Below are 27,065 nucleotides of genomic sequence, written 5' to 3' on the forward strand. Positions count from 1 at the left end.
TAGACTAAAGTGTGATATGAAATGCAACAATAACATTGGAGGAAAACACCCAGTTTTTCATCTTTGACAATTCAGACGAGCCGATGCTGTCATCTACCCGATCGTGGATTTTAATGGCAGAGCTGTGGAGGCAGAAAGTGCCGCAGTAGGCTGCTGATAAAAAGGTGAAATCGAATCAAACAGGAGAAGTGAAATAGGAAATGAGAGGCAGAGACAGTAGATGGAGGCAGGAACTAATGGGGGAAAACAGTACCAGAAAAAGAGGATGTGTGGAGTGTAGATCAAACAGCTTCACCTTAAGAATACCTGTCAGGGAGCTGTCACTGTTCAGGCTGCTCCAACTGTGCTCTGCACTCTCTCCGATCCCAGACCTGTCAGAGACACCATGTTAGATCAGAGGGGACCTTTTTTCTGAACCTAAACCTGATCCCAGATCTGTCAAACTCTGCCAGACCAGATCACAGGGCGGCAGATTACACAGATTCAGTGACTGTGTGTTTTAGATGCCTTTTGTTGTTTCGACCGAGCTGTGAAGGCATCTCCCGTGTTCATCATCAATGCTGAACTAAACTATGAAAGTTATTCACCTGTATTGACTGGTTGATATTTCATTAGTTGTCAGGGAGTCAGTTGATTTGACTCCCTGTTCCTTTGCCAACTCCCCCACCACATTCTGTCTCCCCCATTTTCCACACCAACTAAGCGATAGATGGAAAATTCATCCAATATTCATGGTTTGGTTACTTGTATTAATAATGCTGTGTAAATGAGGCTATTTAAAAGTCTGTTTAATACGGTGTATCTGGGTTAGACTTCCAAACACCCACACACACACACCACACACACCAAATGCACCATACCGGCGGTGCTCTTAGCCACGTCCTCATCAGCGCTACGGCTGTTTGAACAGGTATCAAGAGACAGAGTGATGGGTCGTGTGCTCTGTATGCAAATGGAAAAGTTGAAATGTTTCCGAACAAATGGAAGTGAAGAGGTGGGGGATGTGAGGCTGAACATGCTCGCAGTTAGAGGACTCAGGAGGAAAATTGATGCAAGATCAATGACTGTTATTGGGAGGGCATCAATCCCACCCCCTGCAGCTCCACTGTTCATATCTTGTTTTTTCTCTCAAAACACTGTGGCACGTCTTTAATATATAACCCAGTTTCTTGTACATTGATTCTCAGGGATGTATGGTTCAACTCTGTAGTCAGCTCTTTCTTTTCTTCCTGCCAGTCAGAAAACATGACAGAGTTCCTGTTCATTTGCAGTTCACTCCACATTGATGAGAGCTGGAGATTCAAGATTCTCCCCAAAAATGTTTTTGTTTTTTTGAGTGGTTCTTAAAAACTCCATTCACCTTTTTCTTTGTCATATTTTACCAGCAATTCATTTCTTGTACATGCCCCCCCCCCCCTCCCTCCAGGTCACCAGGACTCTCCAAACCTGCAGCCTTGCAGCACAGGTGGCGGTTCTTGTCCTGCCATGTGCACCTGCAGTAACAACATTGTTGACTGCAGAGGGAAGGGACTCACCGCCATCCCAGCCAACCTGCCTGACAGCATGGCCGAGATGTAAGTGATGCTTTTTTTTTTACCTTTTTAGGTCAATAATGTCCATGTAGTACAAGGCTGTGTGTGATGTCTACAACATTAAGATGATGTTGGAAGACTGAAGGGGGAATTAATTAACCACTGTTGCTTTTTGGTGGGAGCAAAAAATAAAGGATGCAGCAAGTCACAGTTCAGATAATGTTTTTTCATGGGGCGGCATGAGAAAGGCAGAGATAAGATTAGTTTATATATTTTATTTATATATTTATATATTTTAGTTTATATAAGGGTCCACGAGATGATGTTCGGTGCTGGGTATCCACTGTAAGGTAACATTAGCTCACGGCAGCATTTTTGGCACCTCATTGATTGTACTTCCACTGACCTATAGCTCACCAAACCATCTGCGGACATGGTTCCTCTCCTTTCACATTCCACTTGACAATTTCTGTGGCTTTACAAGACAACTATTTCAGGATTCCCAAAAATCTAATTTTGTCCTCCAAAAGATTAATGTAAGGCTATATTTGTTAAAATGTTTTAAATGCTGTGTTATTTATCAAAACTATCTTGGTGATAAAGCTGTCAAATGTAGCAGATAAAGTTTGAACCACATAACTGTCATCAACCCTGCTGATTAAGCAGGAGAAAAACTGTAAAAAAAAACACGTTGTTGGAACATATCACAGCACAGCTGCATTATTTTTTGGATCTGCACTGCAGGGCATTTGTTGACACTGCATGAAAAAGATTTGTATGTGTTTTCTTATGAATCTGTCTGTGGTTTAACAAGGCTGAAATGATTTAGCCGTCCATGGTTTTATGCAGGGATGAGGTTACAGCCTGCTTCTCCCACCAGGCTTCACCTGACAGCGAGACAACTGTTTTTGCTGTTCACGAAAGGAAACAGGCAGACTTTGAATTGAGACGAGGTATTAATTACCAGCTCAGATGGCTGTGAACCAAGTGCAAGTGCTTGGCCCTCGAGCCCCCCTTAGTTTATCAGTCCTATAACATCTGTCTGGGCATTAACTGTTTACAGCCGACATGCTATCAGCCATCTGCAGTTCATGGGAATGCAGGGCCAGACTTTCCAAGGTGCATCTTAACACACTCTTAATGCCCCGGGCAGAAGTCTGGACGAAACGCTGCACTGACACCACCAATTATTCACACTGAGAAAAAGTCAGGGTGAAGGGTGAAAGACAGCGTGTGCAGTGCCTGTTCTTTCAAGGAGCATGTGTGTGCTTAGGAGGACATGGGAGGCAAGTTTCTAGGTCTCCTCCTCCCCAGGGGGTCTGTTTATAAATACCCAGCCAGCATGGAAGTCACAGATCCCATGTTCCCCAACAACCCTGACCCATTTCCTCAGCTGTGGTTTGCTCCATTTCCTAATTTGGTCGTGCGGTTCACACTTCGGTGTGTTCTTGTCTCACCCGATGGCCACCCATGATACACATTGAGGTATTTGAAATCAATATAACATTCCACCAGCTATGCCTTTATTATACTCCTGCACATTGTTTTAGAGTCCGCAGACTTTGTTCACTTCTAAAGTTTCCCCAAGTGCACCATCTCATAGAGCCCAGTTTGATTTATGAGGCCAATAAATAAGTAGCTGGACCAATGGGAGTGAAGAGTGAGACAGCTGACAGACAGTTCCCCCTGCACAGCAGATGAGTGAGGACATTTAGAAGGTCTGTCTGACCTTCACGTTTATTCTGTCCTCAATCTTGGCCTGTTTTGATGTATTCACTCAAGACTTTGTCAAAAACTGACCAATCATGAACCTAATTTCCAAATTTTTTTTGTATTTTAAACAATTCAATCATAACAAATTAAAAATTGGGCCAACTGTGATTAGTTGGAAAATGATAAAATAACCTGAGCCAAGTGTGATTAGTTGGAAAATGATAAAATAAAAATGTTAGTTAGTGGTTGTAGAACCCTGACTTGTGTTCTTAAAGGTCATACACATTCAGCTGCAGATTCCACCCCAGCCTCACTGATATTTCTCCTGCCCCCCTTTTTTAATATCATTTGATTCCTGCATATATTATTGACATAATGCTACGTCTTTCCTTATTAAAATTTCGGCTGAGGTAAATAACAAATCTACAGATTTTATATTTACTAACTCCACAAACTTTTCTCGACATGTCTGGTCAAGAACCTCACCACTGGAGCCTCATATTCACACAAAATATTTTCTCATTCCTCTGATTTGTTTATTTTCAAATTCATATTCCTTTTCTCACTCTCTTGCCAAATCACTGCAGGCGGATTCCAACCAAAAGATCAATGGATCATGGTGGAATAAATAAAGAAGAAAGTGGTTCTCTGCTCCGTAGTTTGGTGCAGCAGGTTTGATCTGGGCTTGGGCTTCATTATAAAATCAGCTCAGTTACACAGAGGCAGGTTGTGGGCATCAAGGCCAAACTAATGCCTTATTAATGAGGCACTGTGAAGCTCACATTCACATACACACACACGCATGCTGCTCTCATTATGTACAAATCAGAGATTTGCAAACTGCCTGCCGTGCTTTTTCCTAACAAGAGCCAGAGTTATGTTTTGGCTGTGAGAACATGAGTCGCTGTGTGTGCTCTTCTTGTGAGAGCAGACCCAGTTAACCTAAGTACTACCACAACAGATTGTTATGAACCATAGTCTTGGGTCTGCAGTGACTGAAGTCTGCCATTAACCCCCCACCCTTTCATCCACTGTTGTGGACCTGCCATCCATTTCTGACACGGGCATGCACAGGGTGAAAACCCAAATGTATAAAGTGTTTGTCCCTAATGAAAAACATGCCTGGACCCTAATGGAAAGGATGAGGAGAATTGATTGGCCTGAGACGAGCACCAGTTCACAGATGTACGACCGTAGACAAACATACAAATGTTCAGTCTGATAAATTGAATGGAAACTATTGATTTTCCTCCTGAAGGCGACCGGAGACAAAGCAGCGCTGATGCTGATTGGAGGGATTAAGTCTCTCGCACAAATTGATCTGTGAGGACCGTCATGAATGCTGAGAAAGATGCTGCACTGGAGCGAATGCGTGTGCGAGTGCCACACATAGTGCCATGGCTCACACCCCGAACGACACCGACGCTGAAACACATGAAACGAATATCTAGTGTGTGCCAGAGCAGTTTGGAGCAGGCAGGCAGGCAGACTGTCTGATGAGAGATGGTGCTAAAGCCACTTGGCCCAACACTCTGGCGCATGGTGAGGGCAGAGGAACCACAGGGCTGTCACCCGGCTGTAAATCCACAGACACATTGGGACAGGCAGACGAAAACAGACAGAGAGAGCATGTCCACCGCAGGAATCTGCGGTCTGGAATCACTGCTATCCTAAGTATGTCAATTGCGCTCCTATATCGCCCCATAAATGCAGAGCCACTCCTTTGAAGGGTAAAACATTCTTGATTGAAAAATTTTGAAAACTCAAAACTCGTTAAGTGGTTGCGGTTGACGTCTAACAAAACATTTACCCCCCCGTGAACGGACGTAATCATAGCATCAGCCCGGAGCCTGAAAAGTCTGTCATAAATCTGAGAGAAAATAATTAAATCCTGGTTGGTCTCCACAGTCCCGAGCCAAGAAATCACACACTGAGGGGGGTAATAATTACATCTATCAACAACATTCTCCAAGCACTGGATTTTTTTGCTGATTAATACGCATGTTAAATTATCCTGTGGTGACGAATGTCATTTTAGATTGCACTCCAGCCACGGGTCCACCACACCTCCTGCATGGGACCCCGTCTCCTGTTCTACAGACGGCTCTTTAGCTAGGAGGCAGCATGGTGGTGGGACACGCAGACAGGCCCACAGCTGGCTCCCACCAGGCCCTGCTAAGCCTTGTTAAGGACAGTTTTAAAAGCTGTGAAGTGACCTGCAGATAAACAGCCCTCTGTCAGCCACCGCTGGGGAATTGTTCTGGGAGTGAGCGAGTTCGGTCCTAAGTGGTCGTCAGGGCCTGAAAACACAGACATGCATGCCCACACTAATAGGCCTCAGTGATGTCTGTTTCCCCAAGACCATCTGCGACTGATTAGCGTGGCTGTTTTGTATTAAATGACCAAACGTATGCTTGTCTAAAGGTACATTTGCTCCTTTGACAGTTTTTATGGTGAGATTTTGTCAGACCTTGTTCTTGTCAGTTTTGCGTCAGTTGCTCCGAGACTCATGGGGGAAAACATACACTCTAAAGAGTAATATTTCAGAGCGGTGCAAAAGTTTCCCGGGACACTTAACAGACACCCAGAGGAAGACAATTTTCACCAGATCATTATAGATCTCAGGATGTCACATGAGAACGTAAGTGCTGGAAACTGTAAATATTATAACAAAAAGAAATATGACTTTCAGTCGAAGGCCTTAACACTCTGTTACAAGGCAACAAGGAGCCTGTTCCGTCGTCTTTTTCCACAGCACTTTAGTATTCAGATTGTTTATTGGTTCTGAGGATGTTATGACTTCGACCTGCCTGGACCTATTACGGCTGAGACATAGATCTTTGCTAATATAATCACCCCAATCACCGGGGGTCAGAGGTGATGAGGGGGATTATGGAGGTCTGTTGCCTCGGAGAAATGTATTGTTTTGTTAACTGATGGTATTTCTCCTCTTGCCTCCTCTTCTCTTGTCCTCTCTGCAGACGTCTGGAGCAGAATGGCATTAAGTCTGTTCCTGCCGGAGCCTTCTCGCCCTACAAGAAGCTGCGTAGGATGTAAGTACAGCAGCACACTCACCTCAGGGCTACATAATACAGCTGAGAACAAGAAGCTGAGGGCTGGGGAAAAAAAAACAACGACCGTCCGTCCTCTCATTCCACTCCTGAAAAGCATGAACCATTTATTTTGTCTGTGTTTAAAGAACACATTCTGGTTCTCAGACTTGGGCTAGTGCAGAAAACAAGCACCGAGATGCTACATGACCATAATGACAGTCTACGGCTGCCACTGCTGGACACTGGTATTTCCCTAGTGTTGTGTCCCATTGGTGTGTGTGTGTGTGTGTGTGTGTAAATAGTAAACAGGACAGTTAATATGGTAATATAGAGGCTTTGAATGTGCTGGAATGAGAGTTTTCTCTTTCTCCCGTTCGTTTACTCTTTTTCTCATTCTCTCCTTCTTGGTGAGCAGTCGAAGTCCCACAGTTTTGACTGGGATTTTTTTTAAAGCCAGTTAAACCCAGCTGTCTGGTCACCCAGTCGACCAAAACCATAACACCAACACCGCCAGGCCTAACTGACACAGTGGCATGGATCATGTAAGGTCACAGAGTTTCTCTGCCCATCATAAAAGATTCCCAACTGTTTTATCATCCAGCTCTGGGCAGTTGGTTTCATGCTCAGATGGAGTGGATTCAAACAGTGTTCACATGGAGCTTTAGTGAAATCTGGCTGGATATTATTATTGATGGTTACAAAAATGAATGTTTACAGTACTCTAAACCTTGTGATCTGTGCATTAATATCAGGGGCAGCTAATTCACTCATGATAAGTCAATGAAAGCTAGGGCTTCGCTAATGTTTCCTGTCATGTTGCTACAATATATATAAATATTTAAATTTTTATATATGCAATTTATTATTTTCTCATATGCAGAATATTATATATCAATATAATAATATTATGTGCAACTTTGCTCTCTCAGTTGCCCTGCAGGTTAATACACATTTACATTTAGATCTACATGCAGAATAGGCCGTAACTAAACAAAATGTAAATATTAACAAACCTTATGGTTTCACTGGTTTCATGTGAAGCTTTCACACTGAAGTCAAACCTGTTGAAAAACAACCTGAGCAGAACCAGGAACTGATTTTATTTATATCTAAAGATATGACACAACGCAGACTCCGGGCCAGTGAGAATGTGTTGGCCGTCCTCCAGTTGCTCTCTGACTGACTCTGCTTTTGTTACTGCTTCCATTTCTGCTTTTTGAAACAACAGTGTACGACTGAATGTCTGACTTGACCCCGGTGTTTCTGTTGATTCAGCTGCCTGTCTGCCGTCACTGCTCTGCCCTGTCCTGTGTCCAACAGGCTCAGAGCAGTGTCTGTGTGTGGACAGCACCGATATGTCCTGATGCTCTGGTTACAGCTCTCAGGATTCTTGCACTTTGTGTATGATAAAAATATCCACGTCCGACAGGAGACAACTTTACATAATCACAACTTTTGTTCTTTTTTTGTTTTGAACGATTTAACATGTTCATAATTTCTTTTATAGTAGTCTAGGGCATATGGATTTTTTATTGCATACATATAATAATAATAATAATAGTCCCAGTGCAATAAAAAAACAACACAAAAATCATCAAAAAATAGTCTTTATTTTAATTTCTAAAAAATGTACTTGTCCCAGCCCTAAATGACCTCCACGTGACCTCCTCCTGGTTGGTCATTTTCACAGTCACTTGTAGCTTGTAAATGACCTCCACGTGACCTCCTCCTGAAGTAAAGGATGCACTAATAGCTCTCACACTTCGACACACACTCAAACACACCAGCGTCTGACCTCGCAGACCTAACACAAGTGCACATTTTGGCTCCGTCACCACATTTCCTCCACCACAGCCAGAGAGACAAACTGTTACCCCCAAATGAGAAAATATCCCTCTTCTTCACCACATGATGATTTCCCTTCAAAGATACTCAGTCCACTGGGGTTCAGTCCGCATACTCTATTAACTCTGGCTTTAACTCTCTCTCTCTCTCTCTCTCTCTCTCTTTCTTTTTCTCTCCATCTGTCTTCCTCTCTTTTTATCCCACTGTTCATTTACTTCTGCATTCACTCACACATACATACATACTGTATATGCACACAGACACACACATATGAATACCCATAAACACATAGACCATACACATACATACTGTATATACACACAGACACACACATACACATGAATACCCATAAACACATAGACCATAGGATTAGTGGTTATCCTGTGGGCAGAGGCCTGTGGATCCTATTAACAGCCGCTCTGTACGGAGGCAGTCTGCTGTATATGGGTTTGGACTTCTGCCCTGCACCTCATTTTGACTTGACACAAAAGCCATGATGGGACACAGAGCTGCTTAATAGACCTCATGTAATAAAGTATTTGTTATTTGATCAACCATAAAACAGTATTAACTTTATTTGTTTCTCGTTCTGTGTTGGTTTTCTTTAGTGACCTGAGCAACAACCAGATTTCAGAAATCGCTCCCGACGCCTTCCAGGGCCTTCGCTCTCTCAACTCTCTGTAAGTGGTTTCACTCCTGTTTGTTCGAAATCTGCACAGGCTTTTAGTTGTGAAATATTTTTATATTTAATAATGTTTTGGGTTTTTTTTAGTGTCCTTTATGGAAACAAGATCACGGACCTTCCCAAAGGGGTGTTTGATGGTCTTTACGCCCTGCAGCTGCTGTAAGAACTCACAACTATCAACTTCCTGTATCATTTTTATATCATTAAAACTTACATTGTTTCTATACATTGTTGAAAAAAACAACTTAAACTTTCAAATTTATTTTGAAAAGTTTGCTTTCCTGGTTCCTCGTCATTCCCTGCTCACAGTTCCCATTCCCACTTTTCCCCTTCCCTCCTCTCAGGTTGCTGAATGCCAACAAGATTCACTGCATCCGTGCCAACACCTTCCAGGACCTGCAGAATCTGTCACTGCTCTCCCTCTATGACAACAAGATCCAAACCCTGGCCAAGGGCACCTTCGCTTCACTGCGAGCTATACAGACCCTGTGAGTCAAACACACACACACACACACACATACATACATACATATATACTCACAGGAAAACATTCTACCACACACACGCACTGACACATACTGGAGCCGTCATCATAAAACTTGAGCCAACACAGAAGTTGTTTACGCGCAACTGTGTGTAATAACAAAGGAATGGAAGCATGAGGAGAGTAAATCTTCACAAACACACACACACACACACATGCCACATACACACAAAGCTTCTGTGACCACACTCAGATCAAAAACAGCTCCCAGTGATTCCGGCAGAACCATTTCTGTCTAAATGAAGGCCTCCTATTTTCTCTAACAATAAACAAGAGGAGCCGCACGCTGTTATCAATACAGACCCCACACCGTGGTGTGTGTGTCCACCAGGACTGAAACACACTGCAGCGTCAAAGTCACAAACAGACGGCACCTGTTGAAGGAGTTGGGTCTCACCACACTGGGTTGGAGAGTATCAGACTTGTTTGGCTACATTCTTAAAACAGAGTATAAATACACTGGGACCCTCCGACAGTGACTGTATATTTGTATCGACCACTTCCTCTTCCTCTTCCTCTAAATGGCAGAAAAACACTCTTACAAACACACACTATCAATAACTGAGATATTATTTATCTGTGTCAGTTGGAATGTTTTCAAGTGAATATAACCAGCAGCTCAACACTTCAAGACATATCCACTAGGTTTAATAAGATGAGAATGAAAATAATAACAAATAATTAATACAGAAAACAGACTTTTTTATTACTATATTTATTATTTTGTGACCCTTAATTCAATTTTTAAAAACTTCTGTTTCCTCCGTTCCTCTAAATGTTTCCCTGTTGTTTTCTTCTCTGATGGTTTGACCACACCTGTATCTCCTGCAGACACCTGGCCCAGAACCCCTTCATCTGTGACTGTAATCTGAAGTGGCTGGCAGATTACCTTCGCTCCAACCCCATAGAGACCAGCGGAGCTCGCTGTGCTAGTCCACGTAGACTGGCAAACAAACGAATCGGACAGATAAAGAGCAAGAAGTTCCGCTGTTCTGGTAAATCTCTGTCCCTGTCCCTGTCCCTGTCCCTGTCCCTGTCCTTGTCCCTGTCTCAGCCTCTGTCTTTGTCTTTGTGTTTGTCTTTGTTTTCAAATGTCTCTTTATTTCCCCCCTGGTTTTCTTTACCTGTTGATCAACTTTGACTAGTCCTCTCTCACCTTTGTCTTCTGCTTCCTCTGGCTCCGTCCTCTGTGACTGTTCTCTCTGTCTCAACTGTTCCTTTACCTCTGACTAGTTTTGATGAGCGATAATTCCTGGCAGAAGATTTTTATTTTAACCATTTTCTGAGCTGTTGCTCCTCAATCAATATCTGCTCAGAAGGAGCTCAGGGCCAGAGAGAGCCGAGGAGGGATGGTTTGCTGTTTCTCCTCTTCCCTCTTCTATTTTACCACATTGTGAGTCTGGTTTCACATGCAAACCACACTGTGCTGAGATCACCAGTCCAGGCTGGTATAAGGGCTAGAGTTTCTACACGTGCCCACTGTTCCCTCTGCCTTCTGCCAACCTCCACTCCTCTCTCCCCCCTACCTTCCTCCCTCACAGCACTCCATCCCATCACTCTGTGACCACCATGCTCAGGTTTCCCTCTCGCCTTCTCAACCCTACGGTCTGTGCACCACCACTCCTCTCCAGCCTGCGTACAGTACGGTGTTTATGCACCCGGCTACGCTGTCTGGCTCTCTGCACGGCTGAGGTTTCACACATCTCCACAGCCTCATTTGTTTCACTCAACCTGGACCAGAAAAGTCCATGTGTTTCTTTTTGTCCTCTTTTCTTTCTGCCAGTTTGTTTTATCTCCGTCACCGTCTCCATTTTTCACCCACGTCTCTCGTCCTTAGCAACAACCAAATATTTATCGCATCGCCACATAGAGAGCGGGGTCTCTCGCTGCTTCCCTGTTGTACTGTCATGTGCCTTAAGTCATATATAGGTGTCTATATATGACTGTTGTGAAGCATAGCAACATCGCAGCTGTGTAGACCACTGACACACATCCCTCTTTCTTTTCTCCATCACAGCCAAAGAGCAGTACATCATCCCAGGTGAGTGTGAATGTGCACATTTGTTACTGTTTTCCTCTTGTCTTTTCATGTCCACCTGCAGCCACGTCAAAGCTTCATCTTCTTCATCTTCTCATATAAAATGATCCCACAGTTTAAAGTATATTTTTAGCATTTAAAACCTCTCGGTCAGGAATCAGGAATATTCACTGGTTCCATTTAAGATTCCACAACACTTTGGTGATGTTACATCTTAGCACACATGGAAGTCTTCAGTTTTTATAAAAACCCGAGGTGTCCACACTGCCGAAAATATGTTGTGGTCTAGAAAAGATGGCTTCCATAAAAGATCAAACTCCTGATGATAATAATAATAATAAAATATTCCTTTTGGGCTAAAAAAAACAATAATTTATCTTTTAGATTTCCAAGTGTGAGTCACAAAGTTCTAAGACAGATGTACTTCTGACAGCTTCTGATTTTAACATATAAAACAGGCTTTAAACAGCTTGACAAGTTTCATCAATGTATCTTTGTCAAGTGTTAAGCTGTGTGTTTTTTTTCTGATTTTTTTTATCCCTCAAAAACAAGCAATTTTAAAACCAGACCAAACATTATTTTTTTATTTTTTTGTTGTATGTTTAGCCCCTGATTTTGATCAGAAGTTTCGGCGCTTACCTTTATAATTATTCATGCAAACACAGAATGTGTGCAGACTTCTGCATGAGTTCTGAGGAAAAGGTTTCTTTGCTTTGGCACAAGTGACATATTAAATATAAAAAAGGGAGAAAATAATAGAGAAGGAAAGGGAGAACAGAGAAGGAGGAAAGTGTCTTCCTTTTTTTATCTATTAAAACAAACAGAGAACCCACCAGAGCACAGAGATTACTATCAGCGGATGTTTCAGCCTTCTGTACAACAGCACTTCCAAGAAAATAACTAGGAGGAGCAGTGGTGTGTGTTGAAGTGTGTATGTGTGGCATGGATCTCATTGTGTAAATTAATGTGTCTTTGTTTGCTTCTCTGGGATAAAGCTCGACATGTTTGGAGAACAAATGAGAATAATGTGTAAACAGAGTAGAGATCAAAGCCCGTTGTGAATAATAAGACTCAAAGCGTTCCTGTGTGATTACTGCAAAAACCCTCCACAGTACACAAGTAATGTGCATGCGTAGAGCTGACACAGTCACAGGGAGTACTGGGATTCCATAATGTACTCATAATGAGGAAGCAAGCTGCAGGGAATTGTGAGAACTGAAGCAATGAGTCATTTTGCAGCTCAGAGGAAAAAAGAAAAAAAAACCTCATCCCTCTCCTATGGTGCGCTTGAATTTAAATTTTCTGGCAGTAAAAGTGTCTCAGTCACCACACACAAACTTGAAGACGAAGATGACAGTGATGAAGAATATGACTCAGGCTCACACTACATCCTTGAGATCAAAGTGCCGTGTTGTACTTTCATTACTTCCTGTGCAGCAGGAAATGCCTCGTGCTGCCGTCTGGACCAGGAAAGAACAATTCCTTAATGACCTGCATTACTCTTGCATTACTTTCTACTCCACTGAGACACTCAGTAAAAAAAAAGTTCCAGGAAAAGTCATCAAACAATTCACTTTTTTTACTGCTGGACCACATTTTTATAAAGTCAAAAAAGTGGTTAGAATAAAGGTTATGGTTTTGACTGCCATTCAATGAATTCTGAAGCAGTTCTTAATACTGGACCGTAGGACTTGGTCTGGGTTGTTTGAGGTTTTGCTCTGCTCACGTTTGTGGTCCAGGAGCCTCACAGAGTTCTGCTGACGTAATCCTCGGACCTCTGAAAAAGAGGGAGCGCTGATGTGGAAAGGATCAGGAGACAAAAGGATATCCTAACACAAGATGCAGGGCTGTGCCAACTAAATGGAACACACACACACACACACACACACTCAGTGCCATGAGCGGCTCCCACTGCTGTTCCATAATTGAGCAGCTGTGATGTAACTGTCAGCGCACTTTTTGGCACGTAATGTCTATTCATAGTCAGAGGAGGTGCAGGGAAGGAAGTGTCTCGCCCTCGTCATCGCTGCCTCCTGTTCCTGCTCTTGTCTGTTCTGTGCAGCTCTCCAAATTACTTTACTTTTTTTCTCGTCTTTTTCCATATTTATTTGCAATTTTCTTTCCTGCATGCATTTATCTCCTGTCCTGCCCGTCTTTTTCCAGTTCTCTCTCTCTCTCCCATCCCCATGCACCTGTCTGGAAACTCAGTTCACCCACCTCCTCCTTCCAGCACCTCCTCTCCTCTCGGCGCTCTGCTTCAGTGGCTCTGTTCGTCCAAATCCTCCTTGGAAACTCTATCTCCGCTCCCTCCTGTTACTGTTGTTTTCAGACCACTGCTCACACACTGTCACCTCTCTAAACACTTTCACCTTAACCTGCACTTCCACTCTGCCTCACCCGTTTCACAGTCCACAGTAGGAAAGGACACAGAGTGTTCTTTAGTTAAACTTAGGTCACCTTAGGACAAACCGCTGACATGCAGCGACGGTTCGAGCAGATGCGTGACCAGGAGCATCATGGGAAAGTTTGAAGTGGGTGAACTTGGATGATGTCATTCAAATAAGTATTTTATGAGTACATTGTGTTTCTGTTCCTCTTCAGGTACCGAGGACACACGTCTGAATACTGCCTGTAACAGTGACCCGGTGTGTCCTCCCAAGTGTCGCTGTGAGTCCAACGTGGTGGACTGTTCCAACCTGAAGCTCACCAAGATCCCGGAGCAGATCCCATCATCCACCACTGAAATGTGAGGAATTAGGGGTGTAGAAAAATACACGTGAAATGTGAATGTCTGATACTGAAGTTATTTTAGCAGAGAAATTAAAAAAAAGCTAACAGTCAGGCAAAGAAGATCTGCTGAGGTCACTGAAGAAACACTTAGTTTCCTTTGGTTTGACATGTGAGAGGTTCAAGTGTTGTGGATTAAATCATGTATAAAGTAGCGTCCAATAATAGTGAAAATAAGTTTTTTTGTTTTAAGACTTGTTACCAACCAACGTTTATTTCTCTGTCTGTAGCCGCCTGAACAACAACGACATCACCGCCCTGGAGGCCACTGGAGTTTTCAAGAACCTTTCCCAGTTGAAGAAAATGTAAATGAAACTCTCTTTGTTTCTTCTTTAATCGTCCTCTGATTAATTTCTGGATTTATTGATCAACATCTTTATATATTTATTTTTTAAAAGAAACCTCAGCAACAACAAAATCACAGAGATCGAAGACGGAACATTTGAAGGTGCGTCCTCCGTCATTGAGCTTCATCTTACAGCCAATCAGATCGACTCGGTGCGCAGCAGGATGTTCCGTGGCCTGGAGGGACTGCGTATGTTGTAAGTGATCAAACAGTTAAACACAATCCAACCCACCACTGTGGACCTACAGGCTGACGTTGTTGTTCTTCCTTCACCTGTCAGGATGCTGAGGAACAATAAGATCAGCTGCGTCCACAACGACAGCTTCACCGGTCTGCACAACGTGCGGCTGCTCTCTCTGTATGACAACCAGCTGACCACTATCACACCTGGAGCCTTTGACACCCTGCAGACCCTCTCCACCCTGTGAGACCCCATCACATACACACCCGTTTAACGACGTCCCAAATGACGGGCATCATCATCATCATTTCTCAAATCTCTTCCCAGTAATCTTTTGGCCAACTCCTTCAACTGTGACTGCCGGCTGGCGTGGCTGGGCGATTGGCTGAGGAGCAGGAAGATCGTGACAGGAAATCCTCGCTGCCAGCGTCCTGCTTTCCTGAAGGAGATCCCTTTGCAGGACGTGGCTCTGCCTGACTTCCGCTGCGAAGAAGGTTAGACGATGTCTGATCAGGGTTTCTGCATTTCAGGAGTCAGAAGTTTTATATTGGTTCTTCTGTTTGAATGACCTCCACTCTGCGTTAAACTGCCGTGCCTCCGTTTGACTGATGAAGACAGTTCCAGGCTGTGTAATAGATTATGAAGGAGAGGTGTTTAAAGTGTCTGAGATCATCCTAAATAATGACCGCTATTGTGCGACTCCTTTTGTTTGCTGAATAGATTGCTCCTCAGCACTTCCTAAGCTTCCGGTCGATGCCTGGCTGAGTGGAGCTATTGAACTGTTTGCCTTATTGACCAGTCAGCCTATTTGCACCTGAATTAATGTTAGACTCATCTTCAGGCTCTGGACAGTTTTCGTTCTTCACCTTCACCGGTCGATATTACATTAGCGAAGCTCCTCTTGCCCTGTCCTGTAGCACCTGAAACATTTTTCACCTCCTCTTTTTTTTATTGTCCTGCTCCTCCTGCTCTGTCTGTTCCTCCAGAGCTCGCCTTTTGTCTGTTCTCCCACATATTTGTGTGCTTTACTGTGATTGACTCCGCTCCTCCTTTTTTCCCAGGCCAAGAGGAGTCAAGCTGTGTGCCCAGACCCCAGTGTCCCAGTGAATGCACTTGCCTGGAGACGGTGGTGCGCTGCAGCAACAAGCACCTCCACACACTGCCTAAAGGCATCCCCAGAAATGTGACTGAACTGTGAGTTCCTGGGTTCATTAACTGAATCTCTATCTTATCAGTGTGACTTCCAGGAATTATTGTTCCTGCCAGTGGCTTTGATAGTGGCAGGTCTAGTCAGGAAACCAAAGGAAACTGTAAAAAAGCTAGAGGCCACCTCAAAAGGTAAGAAAGTGATAAGAGTGGGAGGGAAAACAATAGAAGAAGAAACACAGATTCTATCAGTGGGAGAAGCAAAAGAGGAGTCGACGATGCCTGAGGTTATTCTCTCAGACATTCTTCTCCTGTGTTCTCTGCAACCCTGAGTATTAGCGGTGATGTCACTCTCCCATCCAGAGCCAGAGACCAGTGTGTGTGTGTGTGTGTGTGTGTGTGTGTGTGTGTGTGCATGCATGCACATACTTGTGTGATGGCCAAAAGGCTGTCCACAGGAGTACAGGGGAGCGAGAGGACATTTTAATGAGCAGTTTTCAATGGAAATGGAAGGGAAAGGAATGGGCCTGAAAGTTTCCAATACTACACAAGTGGTTTCAGCTCACTAAACACACACAAACACACACATGCTAAATGCATGCACATACTGTGCAGGCCTGGAGGCCTGTCATTGTCCCAGCAGGTGTGTCCAGGTGTTCTGGGCTTTCATCTCATCATCTGGAGACTTTGCTCCTCCGTCATTATCCAAAGTGTCCTCTACACCGTCATTACCCATCATTACCTCTGAACCCAGGCCACCCGCCCCATCCCCGCTCACCAACGACCCCCTCCTGCCCTTCCCACCCGGTGTACAGTCAACAACAATAGTGGAGAAAGCTCCCGGTGAGCTGTGCTCAGCCCCTAAATCACTCATTTATCATGGTGACAGCCCCTCTGGTAGCACTTTGTGTTGGCAGTCAGCAGGGTGGTTGCAGCCCCGCAGGCACGTCTCAAACGCGGCTGTGTTAACACACAAATGCATGAATGCACCCACAAGTGTCGCTGCAGAATGAAGGATGCTAAGTCACATTTAGGAACAAGAATGCTGCTAAATATAATGAGATTGCTGCCTTTGGCCAGTTGTTCAGTCCCGGAATTGATATATAATTATGTATGTGTCTGGAACAAAGTTGACTACTGGGTCTTATGCCGTCTCCATGTGCTGCTGCACTTATGGTAAAGAGGAGCGTCTGACGTGCAAAATGCAAATTACGTTGTAATTTGAAATTGTAGATTCAAATGCTGCGGGTTTATATACGAGGTTACGTGTTCTAAATAAAACATGTGAAGACACGTCGCTCTGGCACATCTCAAGAGGCTTGGACAATTTTTATCTTTATATTTTTGTGATGGTGTCCAAGGGTTGAGCTGTGACGCTTCATCTGAGCAGGTTTTTTTTTTACACTCAGAGCAAAGATCCAAATTTAGCCTAAACTTGAATGGCTAGACCTGTTCAAATGGTTTTGATGTAGCTGAAAAACTGAGGGAACATTTAAACATTTAAATTAATTTTAAACAAATTAAAGAAACTCACCTCCAGATGAATTGTTCATTTAAATTTAATTTAAACAAATTTTAACAAAGAAACTCACCTCCAGATGAATTGTTCATCCATCAATGGTCACTTTATCTTATTTTTATAACAAAAAAAATGTTTTTTTTTTATTTGTCTTAGAACATTTGACCGTCCTCTACATTGGTCCTGTATCTTATTCAAGTTGTTTGTGTGGAATCACATGATCACATGCACTGGTCTGATTTATTGGCTTCACTTTTAAAACTGTTTGATTTGGTCCATTTCTTCCAGGTATTTGGATGGAAACCAGTTCAGTGTTGTGCCAAAGGAACTGTCTGCTTTCAAATACCTACAGCTGGTGTAAGTATCTGTTATTTTTTATGTTATTTTTTAATATCCCACTCAGCACATTGAAACGCTCAACTGTTGCCATTTTTTAAATCCTCCTTCAGGGACCTGAGCAACAACAAGATCAACTCACTGACCAACTCGTCCTTCGCCAACATGAGCCAACTCACCACTCTGTAAGTCCTGACTGACCCCGGGCTGATCTTTCTCTTCTTTGTTATTTTTTTTTATATTCATATACGTCAGTCTGTATAACAGTATGTAATTATTTATTCATTCCAGAATCCTCAGTTACAACTCCCTGCGTTGTATCCCCAAAATGGCCTTCAGTGGACTGCACTCCTTGCGACTACTGTGAGTACACTTATACTCATGCAGTCAGTCTATATAGAGCAGGTTCTCAAACTGTGGTACGCGGGGAAAAGTCATTTTTTCACAGTTACATTTTCAGCTGAATAAATCTGAAACATACCATGCACAATTAATACAACATTTAAACGTAAACATCTTTATAAACATTTATAAACATCTCTCCTGTGGTGGAAGCTAATAGAGAAGGCCTCTGCTGCTATGTTCTAATGTTGGTCATCATGGTGGTACTCAGAGAGATCAGTGTTTTCTCAGGTGGTACAGAGTAGAAAAAGTTTGAGAACCGCTGGTATAGAGTGTGTATTTATATATGTGTACTTGTATATATAGGACCAAAAATCAGCTGTTTTATAAGAAATTATACATAAAGCTTTGTTTTAAGACATGGTCAGGTGTTTGGTCTAATTATCAAACTCACTGTAATGAAGTCAGTAAGACTGTAACGACCTGACCAAACAAATTTAAGTTTGACAAAGTTGCGATAGTTTAAAAAAAAAGTTTTCCAAAACACCTCTTTCTTTAACTGTTGACTTATTTTTCCAGCGTGTGACTAATCTGTGAGCTTCATTAGGTGTAACCTGTAGCAGCTCCACACTCTCTTCCATATGTAGCCTTTGTTTCTTGGCGTCTTCTAAAAGTGGAATGTTGCACATTAGAATTTTAGGCAGGAAGGAGACTATGGATGGATTTCTGCTTTGGATATTACATTATGTCCATGAGTGCCTTAAGTAAGTACATGTGTCTGTCTAGAAGTCAGCCTTTAAAGACGTTGCCCAAAGCAGCAACTTCTTCTCGGAACCAATGAAGTTATTGCCAAAGAGGAGTTCCAAAACAAGATAAGACTTTTGGGACTGACCTGATTTATGACAGAGGATATTTTTTCATCTTTGACTGAAGACGGGAAGAGAGCTGCAGATGCTGAGAGTGTGTGATTGACTCCAGAGGACTGAGCACAGTCTAAACACTTATGACAGCTTATGAATTCTCCCTCCTCTCTCTCTCTCTCTCTCTCTCTCACACACACACACACGCACACACACACACACACACACAGATACACATATACTCAACCTCTGGCCTGTTTTCTCTGTTCAAATGGCAGCAGCAGCAGCAGCAGCAGCAGCAGCAGTAGTGTTTCGGCTGCTACTGTTTTCTCGCCCACACCTTGTCTATAGACATCTGTACAGTCTGCCTGCTCACCTCCAAACATCCTGCGCTCATCACTGCCTCACTGCGGGGCCAAACATGCCCCCCTTCTGATTACGCAGGAATGTTTGCCCCGCTAACCATAATGGTTTTGACTCTGCGTCTGGGTTTTTATGAAGTTATGAGTTCTTTGATTGTGCGATCCCCGTTGCAGCGGGTTCCCCCACCGTGGCCGAACCGGTCTGCGAAATAACTGAGACATAGAAAGCAAATGTGTTTGACAGATTGATGTTTAAGCTAAACCAAATCTTTGGACCCACATCCAAAGATACAGCAGCTGGATGGTTCACACTTTTACTCTGTTGTACAGTTTGGCTTCACAAGAAAGAGAAAGCGCCCAGACAGCAGCATTCCATAAGGGATCACTGTATGTACGCACATGTGTATGCGTCTCTATCTGCATTCGCAGCCTACATGTTTATCATCTGCTCGCTGCGGGAGAATGTGTGTGGGAGAAGACGCAGCAACCTTCCATGTGTGCTCCTAGCAGGCACACTTTTTACTACGGACACAGAAAAAACACAAAGACTCTGTTTTACAGCGAGATGCAGCTAATGCCCTGCATCATTATGAGACACAAAGCATAAGAGCCCCTTTTAGCGTAACATTAGAGTGAAGCTGGGTCATCATTAACTGATGCCGCCTCGCTAGGCCCGGGCCGCGTGGCTTTGATCTCTAATGAAGCTGCAGCCGTTATTTCTGCTCTTACTCACTCACGCCACCTTCGCTTCTGAACTATTCCCTGTGCAAGTGAGCGAGACGCCATGTGAGGCCCGGAGCCAGCACCGCACACACATACACACACACACACATGCAGGCGGAGTGAGTCTGGGCCACTTTCTTGTCTCTGTCAGACCTGAGTCCAAATGAATCAGAAAACTTTGATGTATTTACTGCTGGTGTGATCAATCATGAGAATCTGGCTTTTTTTTATTTAGCAAGGCTTTTAGGGGTGCAACAAAGAGAAGCGACAATGAACTCCGTTTATTGGTTCCAACTTCAGGACTCGAGCCCAGGTTCAAAGATGGAAGCGTGGTAGAAGCGTAGATGCTGAAGCCAGCTGCGAGTGAGGAAAAAGTGCAGCTCACTCACACGTGGAGGTGCCAGAGCTTTAATAAAGCTCCACCTTTGGTTTTAAAGAGCAGTAAAGAGGAGAAGAATCATTAACGCGCAGAACTTCAAAAAGGCTGAGGTTGGCATGGATGTGATACGGTGGAGAGCAAGTGTGTGTGTGTGTGTGTGTGTGTGTGTGTGTGCTTTTCTGTGGTTGTGTCTGATAGTTAACTGTACATTAATAAGCTGCTAATTAGCCTGCTGGGTATAAGACGTGATGTGAGTGAGCTTAGAGAGTGATGCGGTGCAGTGAGCCAAGGTTTAACACATGCTGTAGTTGTGGGAGAAAAAATTAAAGTTTTAGAATAAAAGTTTGATTACGTTAAAGAAAGAAACAAACCGATATAAAGAAGTAAGGAAAACTAATCACCAAAAAAGAAAAAGAAACAAAGACTGGAAGTAGAAAAAATAGAGAAAAAATGAAACAAACAGAGACATAAAGACAGAGATTGATAGACTGATTGATATAAAAAAGAAACAAAATAGAAAAAAATGTAAAAATCTTTGTGTTTTTTGTTGTTGTTTGATAATTAACTATAGAAGAAACACAATAACATGTTTTACTTTACTTTACTTAATATGCCTTAGTGGATGTGCACCCTCTACTGGTTGCATTACTCCAATACATAATATTTAAGGTCCAGAGAAATGACTTGCAGATAAGAGGAATCAGAATTAGTTGAATTGAATCAAATCACGTGAGTCCAGAGTCTGAGCAGAACCGTGGAGCTCAGAAGGCCCACAGCATCATTACCAAGGATCAGAAACGATGTCAGTGTGAAAACTGTGAGGGAGTCCAGTTACACAGTCAACCATAGTTTGAACACAGTTTCAGCCAACATCGTCATTCTGCCTTACATCAACTTCAATCCCGTTCTCACATCTTTGCCAGGATGGAGAATAATTGAAAAGAAAGGGAGTGATGCTCCGTGTATCAAAAGAGAGGGAGTGAAGGAGCAGCTCAGGTTTCCTACTGAAGACTCTCTGGCTCCTTTAACCCAGGAGATCTGTGCCTGACTGGCACAACGCTGCTGCTGCTGGTGCTGCTGCTGCTGCTGGCCTCGTGGCATCTGTATCATCATTATCCTTCGACTACACAATCCTCTCTCTGCACCAGTGAACACTCTGCCAAGGTGGCTCACACCAAGGCCCCCGACGTTGTTATGGATCAGTGGATCAAACAAAGGAAGTGTGTTTTTAAAGCACGTCAGTCGTCACGTGGAGCACGCGTGTGATGTTCCGTAGTGTGGACAGAGCTGTGCTAACAATAGCCTGTGGTCAGCTGAGACACAGAGGTGGTAATGACCCGATGGATCACAGAAGCCATCAGTCAACTTGCTGTTAGCTTATGTTGTCCTATCAGTCCTGACCTGTGGCTCAGCGAGAGCTACTGCATGAGGAGAGGAAACAAGTGATGTCGTTCAACTGTTCCTGACCTTTCACCTCAGGTTTTTGTACACTTGTTGGTCCTATCAGCTTCACACATTGGAACCTGACACCAGTCTTTTTTCAGACTTACAGATCCTCAACAATCGCACGCAGTACAAACCCACTCACAGGACATAGAGTTGGCCCACACAGAAACAAATGTTCACCCGCGTTTACCCTAACGGCTGTGGTGTATGTTGTCAGGAAACCATGTGACAACTCATACATTTACACAATGGGCTGAATCAAATCTTTTCTTTTTTTTAAGTTGGTAAAGTTTGCCCCTATGATTTGGGTCTGTTTTTCTGGGAAATTTACCAGTGTAAACATAATAATAATGAAAAAAAGAAGAGGAAAGAAGCAAAGAAAAAAAGACCTAAAAGTGCGAAAGAGAGAACTATTCAGAGACAAAGACCCACATAAAAGACATAGAAACATTATAATATAATATATACTTTAATTCTTGCTTACTCTAATTGTATTTATGACAACAACTGTGTAACATGTTGTGATGTCACTTCATCTGAATCCAGTAAACACGTCCAGGACCACACTGGAGAACAGTGACAACACTTCAAATGTGTTTTTATTTATTTTATTTTATTTTATTGAGCTCAAAATAATGTTTTCAAGATGAGTGCTGTTTAATTTCATTTCACTTTTGTTCTGAGATGAAAGATGAAAGTTTTTCTCTGTTAATACTTTGTTTTTTGTGTGTCTTCATTTCAAAGGTCTCTTCATGGGAATGAAATCTCTGAGCTTCCTGACGGCATCTTCAACGACGTTGCTGCCCTCTCCCACCTGTGAGTCGTGACACAGACACAGAAATATGTCCCTGTGGTGTTCTCTGTGATACTGTCTGACTTTGTGAGGTCTACACACACACACACTCCTGTAGGGAATGAGGGGGTCTGGTCTGGACCGTCGGCGAGTGTAGCTCACAGTGGGCTGTCTGTAGTCCTCTTTGGTGGGCTCCTCATGAGCCGACCCCCTCCTTCCTTTCATCAGCCACAGTCCTGCGGTCACAGCACCACACAGACCCCACTACTGTCTCATCTGCCTGTGACATCGCTGAAACACACACACACATTCTCCATGGTCTGTGGGCTTTTGTGTTTGTTTTGCTATGTTTATGTATGTCTGTAATTGTGTGTGTGAGTCTACGGGCTGTGCAGCCCGCACATGGACTTGTGTAAAACTATCCAGAGGTGTCTTTGCTTGCCTGCCCTGACTGTGGCACAGTCCACATCTTCACGTCATTCCCTTTGACAGAGGCTGATCAATAGACCTATCAGTGTCAGGGCTGCAGAGGAAGCAGGGAGAGTGAGGGAGGATGGAGTGGACGCCAAACAAAGACGTTTTATGGAAAGGACAGGACAGGTTCAGGGCCGCAGGAAAACAAGGTGAAGGAAAGGGTGAAGGGGAAGCCATTGATCCACGGTCACACTCAAGTGGCTTTGGTGTTAGCAGATGTCAGGTGTCAGCGTTTGGCCCGGCCTGAAAGATGAGAGCGTGTTTAGCTGTAATGGAACGGCATCGATTCAGGAGTGTTTGTGCATCAGGCAGCAGGACAGAACTGCATTTATTCACGAGCACCGTGACAGAGGTTGTTAGAAGTGCCTTCTGTTCACACCTTGGCCTTTAATGGAGGAGCCGTCCTCAAGAGGAGGCAGCACTTTTAACCTTAACTCAGCTTTTTCTTTTTTCTTTAGTTTCTTAGGGAAGCAGTTTTGTTTCTGCTCGATACAGAGCCGTATTGGCCAAGGCTTGATTTTTGTGAAGCTTGACATACATCTAGTGGTGAAAGTCTAAAACTGCATTCAGACTAAGCCAGTAAAAACATAGTTACTGTGTAACTTTTCCCTCTGTTATTTGAAATACCATAAGTTTTAATAAGAATAAAAAGTAAATATGAGAGAATACAGTTCAATGTGAGACAGAGAAGCAAAGAAGTTCTTGATGTATAGATGTACTTTAAGTCTGGATTTGACTCATTCATTAGTATTAAATGCCCATAGGTTATGACAATAGTGCAGTACATAATGTCATTAATGCAGTACTTCTCAAATAGTGGGGCAGGTCCCCTTTGGGGGCGCAGTGAGGGACTTCCAATGGAATATGGCATGCTAGACATACACTGCTTACCCTGCTGTAATGCTTGAATGATAACATGCCTCCAGTCACTAGGTGGCAGCAACTCATACAGTGGTTTGTACAGGTAAGAATATACGTTAATATATATGTTATCAGGTTCTCAATAGTAATTCAGTTCGTAGGGGGGTGTGGGTCGGAGGGGGGGGTGAAAACATTTCTATCCCCAAGGGGGCGCCTGATGGAAACTAACTGAGAACCACTGCATCAATGCTAGGTTTAACTGTGCTCTTACTGTGCTTCTTCAGGGCAATCGGTGCCAACCCTCTGCACTGCGACTGCCACCTGCGCTGGTTGTCCGACTGGGTGAAGACAGGATACAAAGAGCCGGGCATCGCCCGCTGTGCCAGCCCACATTTCATGGAGGGCAAACTGCTGCTCACTACTCCTGCAAAGAAGTTTGAATGTACAGGTGAGTGGATTTAAAAAGAAAACCTGACCCTCGTTACACGTGTGTGTTGATGGATCGATCATCTTTGCTCTGGGTTTTTCCCTCAGGAGATGTGGACACTGTGGTGTTGGCCAAATGTAACCCCTGTCTGTCAGGCCCCTGTCTGAACCAGGGCATCTGCCACAGTGACCCCGTGGAGGCCTACAGGTGCAGCTGTCCTCCAGGCTTCAAGGTCAGAACTTTGACTCATTTTTTTGTTTTGTTATTTCTTTAACTTTTACGTTTTCATTTCGATGATTTATGTGTGAAAAAGTAAAAAAAAAAATCATTTTTTCTCAGGGTAAGAATTGTGAGACAGCACTGAACGCCTGTGTAAGTAACCCCTGTTCAAATGGAGGGACCTGCCAGTTGAATGAGGATGAGGAGGGAGAATACAGGTGAGAAAGACAACTTTTTAATGTGACTTTGGTAAAATGATGGGGCAGAGGGGAGAGAAGGGAGCAGGAGCAGACAGTACATCATACATGTTTGTTTCACAGTTGTACTTGCCCCCTGGGCTTCGAGGGTCCCACTTGCCAAACCAACATCGACGACTGCGAAGACAACGACTGTGAGAACGGAGCAACCTGCCTGGACGGAGTCAACAACTACACCTGCCTGTGTCCCCCATATTATACCGGTCAGTGGAGCTGACCCCACAGTCTCATGCTAATGGCTAACAGACGTGTTATTTGTTTTAGTGGCATGAAGATTTGCTTTTAGCTTTCTCTAAAATCAGTGATTATTATCTTAATACTTCACACAGTCTACAGTAAATGTTAAAGTCCATTCATTTTATATGTGTTTTTCCAGGTTTACAGTTTGTTCAGATTTCATGGCAGTGGTTGCACAAAGCCATGATTTTATGTAAACAAAAAAACATGGAGTGCCTTAACTTCTAATTGCCTTTGTCTTTGAAGGGGAGATGTGTGAAGAAATGGAGGACGTGTGTGCCCCAGGACGAAGCCCCTGTCAACACGACTCCACCTGCCTCATCACCTCCAACGGACCAAAGTAAGACTTCACTGTTGGATTTAAAGGAGACTGTGTTGGGGTTTTTTTGTTGAAAGATTGAATCCACTGACTCCTGTGTGTGTGTGTGTGTGTGTGTGTGTGTGTGTGTGTGTGTGTGTGTGCAGGTGTGTGTGCTCTCCTGGTTATGTCGGTGATGACTGCAGCGTTGATTATAACGACTGTGAGGAGCACCGCTGTCAGAACGGAGCCAAGTGTGTGGACGAACTCAACGGATACTCGTGCGTCTGTCCTGAAGGATACAGGTGAGAAGACAGGACATGAATGCACCTTTTTTTAATCAGCTCTCAGGTCTGTGATGAGCCGAAAATAATCTCCTCATTTCTTTGGTCGTGCCTAGCGGTCAGCTGTGTGAGGTTCCTCCCTCTCCTCTGTCTCTGTGTGAGCTGGCCGACTGTCAGAACAAGGCTCCGTGTGTGGAGCGAGGTGGACGGGCCATATGTCAGTGTCCTCCAGAGTTTGGAGGACCACGCTGTGAGAAGTTGGTCAGTGTCAATTTCATTGACAGGGACTCCTACCTGTTGCTCTCTGACCTGAAGAACTGGCCCCAGGCCAACATCACCCTCCAGGTAGTCAGTGACCCACAGCCTACTGTAAACACGTCTGTGACTCCGGCAGCAACTCAACCTTTTAAAAAAGAAATAATTTAACAACACCGTTTCCGTCCTGTAGGTGTCCACGGCTGAGGACAATGGAATTTTGTTGTACAATGGAGACAACGATCACATCGCAGTGGAGCTTCACCAAGGTCACGTCAAGGTCAGCTATGACCCGGGCAGCCAACCAGGACATGCCATTTACAGGTGAGGTGCCATTGAAATGCTTCACTCTACTGCCCCCTGTTGGGTGATGTGATCTTTATATATATTTATATATATATAAATATATATATATATATTCTTGATTGTTTTTTTTCATTTTCCAGTACTGAGACCATCAATGATGGCCAGTTCCACACGGTGGAGCTTGTGACCTTTGACCAGATGGTGAACCTGTCTATTGATGGTGGTCTCCCAACCACAATGGACAGCTTCGGGGCAGTGCGGCCCCTCAACGGGGAGGCTCCACTATACGTGGGGGGTAGGGGCCCTCTCCAGAACACACCTTCCTCCTCTGCAGGCACTCTTATCTACTACACTACTGTCAATCACCCCCCTCCCCTCCGCTTTGTCACCACCGCAACCAGTCCCTTTCCTTTTTAACCATGCGTCTTACATCCAATCAGTCCCCACACCTACACTGTAATCTCACCTTCAGTCATGACTGTGATTGGCTAGACCCCCCCTCCTCCATCCTGCATCCAATTACTTATTGAAAATAAGTAAATACAAATTAATATTGCAATACTTTACAAATATTACATTTACTTTCATTACAACATTTTTCATTGTCCAGTGGCCACTTAAAGAACTACCAAACACAGTCCAAGCTGTTCTAGTTTTGCATGATTCATGCTTGTACAAAACCATTCAAAAAGATGGATTATTTTATGAAATTGGAGTCACTCTCAATATTTTTCTTTTTAAATATATACATTTTTCAATATATTTTCAATCTCAAATACTTTTCCATTGTTTGTCACAGAGTGGCTCAGGTTATAGT

The 27,065-nt window shown here is 43.6% G+C and overlaps 1 protein-coding gene across 1 annotated transcript in view; it reads left to right on the forward strand.

Moving 5' to 3' along the window:
* Positions 1-27,065, forward strand: part of slit1a (slit homolog 1a (Drosophila)) — a 103,711-nt gene that overhangs the window by 54,570 nt on the left and 22,076 nt on the right. The window contains exons 9-34 of the mRNA XM_017037432.2: positions 1,427-1,574; positions 6,227-6,298; positions 8,752-8,823; positions 8,916-8,987; positions 9,173-9,316; positions 10,204-10,367; positions 11,390-11,413; positions 14,012-14,156; positions 14,428-14,502; positions 14,596-14,739; positions 14,824-14,967; positions 15,052-15,218; positions 15,786-15,918; positions 17,678-17,746; positions 17,839-17,910; positions 18,017-18,088; positions 22,582-22,653; positions 24,250-24,413; positions 24,500-24,624; positions 24,732-24,829; positions 24,932-25,071; positions 25,352-25,445; positions 25,571-25,708; positions 25,804-26,032; positions 26,136-26,266; positions 26,389-26,582. Coding sequence (XP_016892921.1) covers positions 1,427-1,574; positions 6,227-6,298; positions 8,752-8,823; positions 8,916-8,987; positions 9,173-9,316; positions 10,204-10,367; positions 11,390-11,413; positions 14,012-14,156; positions 14,428-14,502; positions 14,596-14,739; positions 14,824-14,967; positions 15,052-15,218; positions 15,786-15,918; positions 17,678-17,746; positions 17,839-17,910; positions 18,017-18,088; positions 22,582-22,653; positions 24,250-24,413; positions 24,500-24,624; positions 24,732-24,829; positions 24,932-25,071; positions 25,352-25,445; positions 25,571-25,708; positions 25,804-26,032; positions 26,136-26,266; positions 26,389-26,582 — 3,102 coding nt within the window. The remainder of the gene's footprint in view (positions 1-1,426; positions 1,575-6,226; positions 6,299-8,751; positions 8,824-8,915; positions 8,988-9,172; positions 9,317-10,203; positions 10,368-11,389; positions 11,414-14,011; positions 14,157-14,427; positions 14,503-14,595; positions 14,740-14,823; positions 14,968-15,051; positions 15,219-15,785; positions 15,919-17,677; positions 17,747-17,838; positions 17,911-18,016; positions 18,089-22,581; positions 22,654-24,249; positions 24,414-24,499; positions 24,625-24,731; positions 24,830-24,931; positions 25,072-25,351; positions 25,446-25,570; positions 25,709-25,803; positions 26,033-26,135; positions 26,267-26,388; positions 26,583-27,065) is intronic.

This window comes from Cynoglossus semilaevis, chromosome 12 (genome assembly GCF_000523025.1).
Source record: "Cynoglossus semilaevis isolate Cse_v1.0 chromosome 12, Cse_v1.0, whole genome shotgun sequence".
In the NCBI taxonomy this organism is placed as follows: domain Eukaryota; kingdom Metazoa; phylum Chordata; class Actinopteri; order Pleuronectiformes; family Cynoglossidae; genus Cynoglossus; species Cynoglossus semilaevis.